The sequence below is a fragment of the Rhinopithecus bieti genome, unplaced genomic scaffold (assembly GCF_001698545.2).
Source record: "Rhinopithecus bieti isolate Rb0 unplaced genomic scaffold, ASM169854v2 scaffold_32453, whole genome shotgun sequence".
Classification (NCBI taxonomy): domain Eukaryota; kingdom Metazoa; phylum Chordata; class Mammalia; order Primates; family Cercopithecidae; genus Rhinopithecus; species Rhinopithecus bieti.
In genome coordinates, this window is record NW_016854962.1 from 1 (window position 1) to 614 (window position 614).

At 43.3% G+C, this 614-nt stretch overlaps 1 protein-coding gene across 1 annotated transcript; it reads left to right on the forward strand.

The window, feature by feature from the left end:
* Positions 1-4: 4 nt before the first annotated feature.
* Positions 5-610, forward strand: LOC108525287 (E3 ubiquitin-protein ligase XIAP; the record flags this gene model as incomplete). The annotated part of the gene is made up of 1 exon (XM_017866311.1): positions 5-610. A coding segment is annotated over one exon (606 nt), but the record flags the coding sequence as incomplete, so codon positions are not given.
* Between the last annotated feature and the right edge of the window lie 4 nt (positions 611-614).

Sequence of the window (614 nt, forward strand, 5' to 3'; positions counted from 1 at the left end):
TAGTAGTCCTGTTTCAGCATCAACACTGGCACGAGCAGGGTTTCTTTATACTGGTGAAGGAGATACCGTGCGGTGCTTTAGTTGTCATGCAGCTGTAGATAGATGGCAATATGGAGACTCAGCAGTTGGAAGACACAGGAAAGTATCCCCAAATTGCAGATTTATCAATGGCTTTTATTTTGAAAATAGTGCCACACAGTCTACAAATTCTGGCATCCAGAATGGTCAGTACAAAGTCGAAAACTATCTGGGAAGCAGAAATCATTTTGCCTTAGACAGGCCATCTGAGACACATGCAGACTATCTTTTGAGAACTGGGCAGGTTGTAGATATATCAGACACCATATACCCAAGGAACCCTGCCATGTATAGTGAAGAAGCTAGATTAAAGTCCTTTCAGAACTGGCCAGACTATGCTCACCTAACCCCAAGAGAGTTAGCAAGTGCTGGACTCTACTACACAGGTATTGGTGACCAAGTACAGTGCTTTTGTTGTGGTGGAAAACTGAAAAATTGGGAACCTTGTGATCGTGCCTGGTCAGAACACAGGCGACACTTTCCTAATTGCTTCTTTGTTTTGGGCCGGAATCTTAATATTCGAAGTGAATCTGATG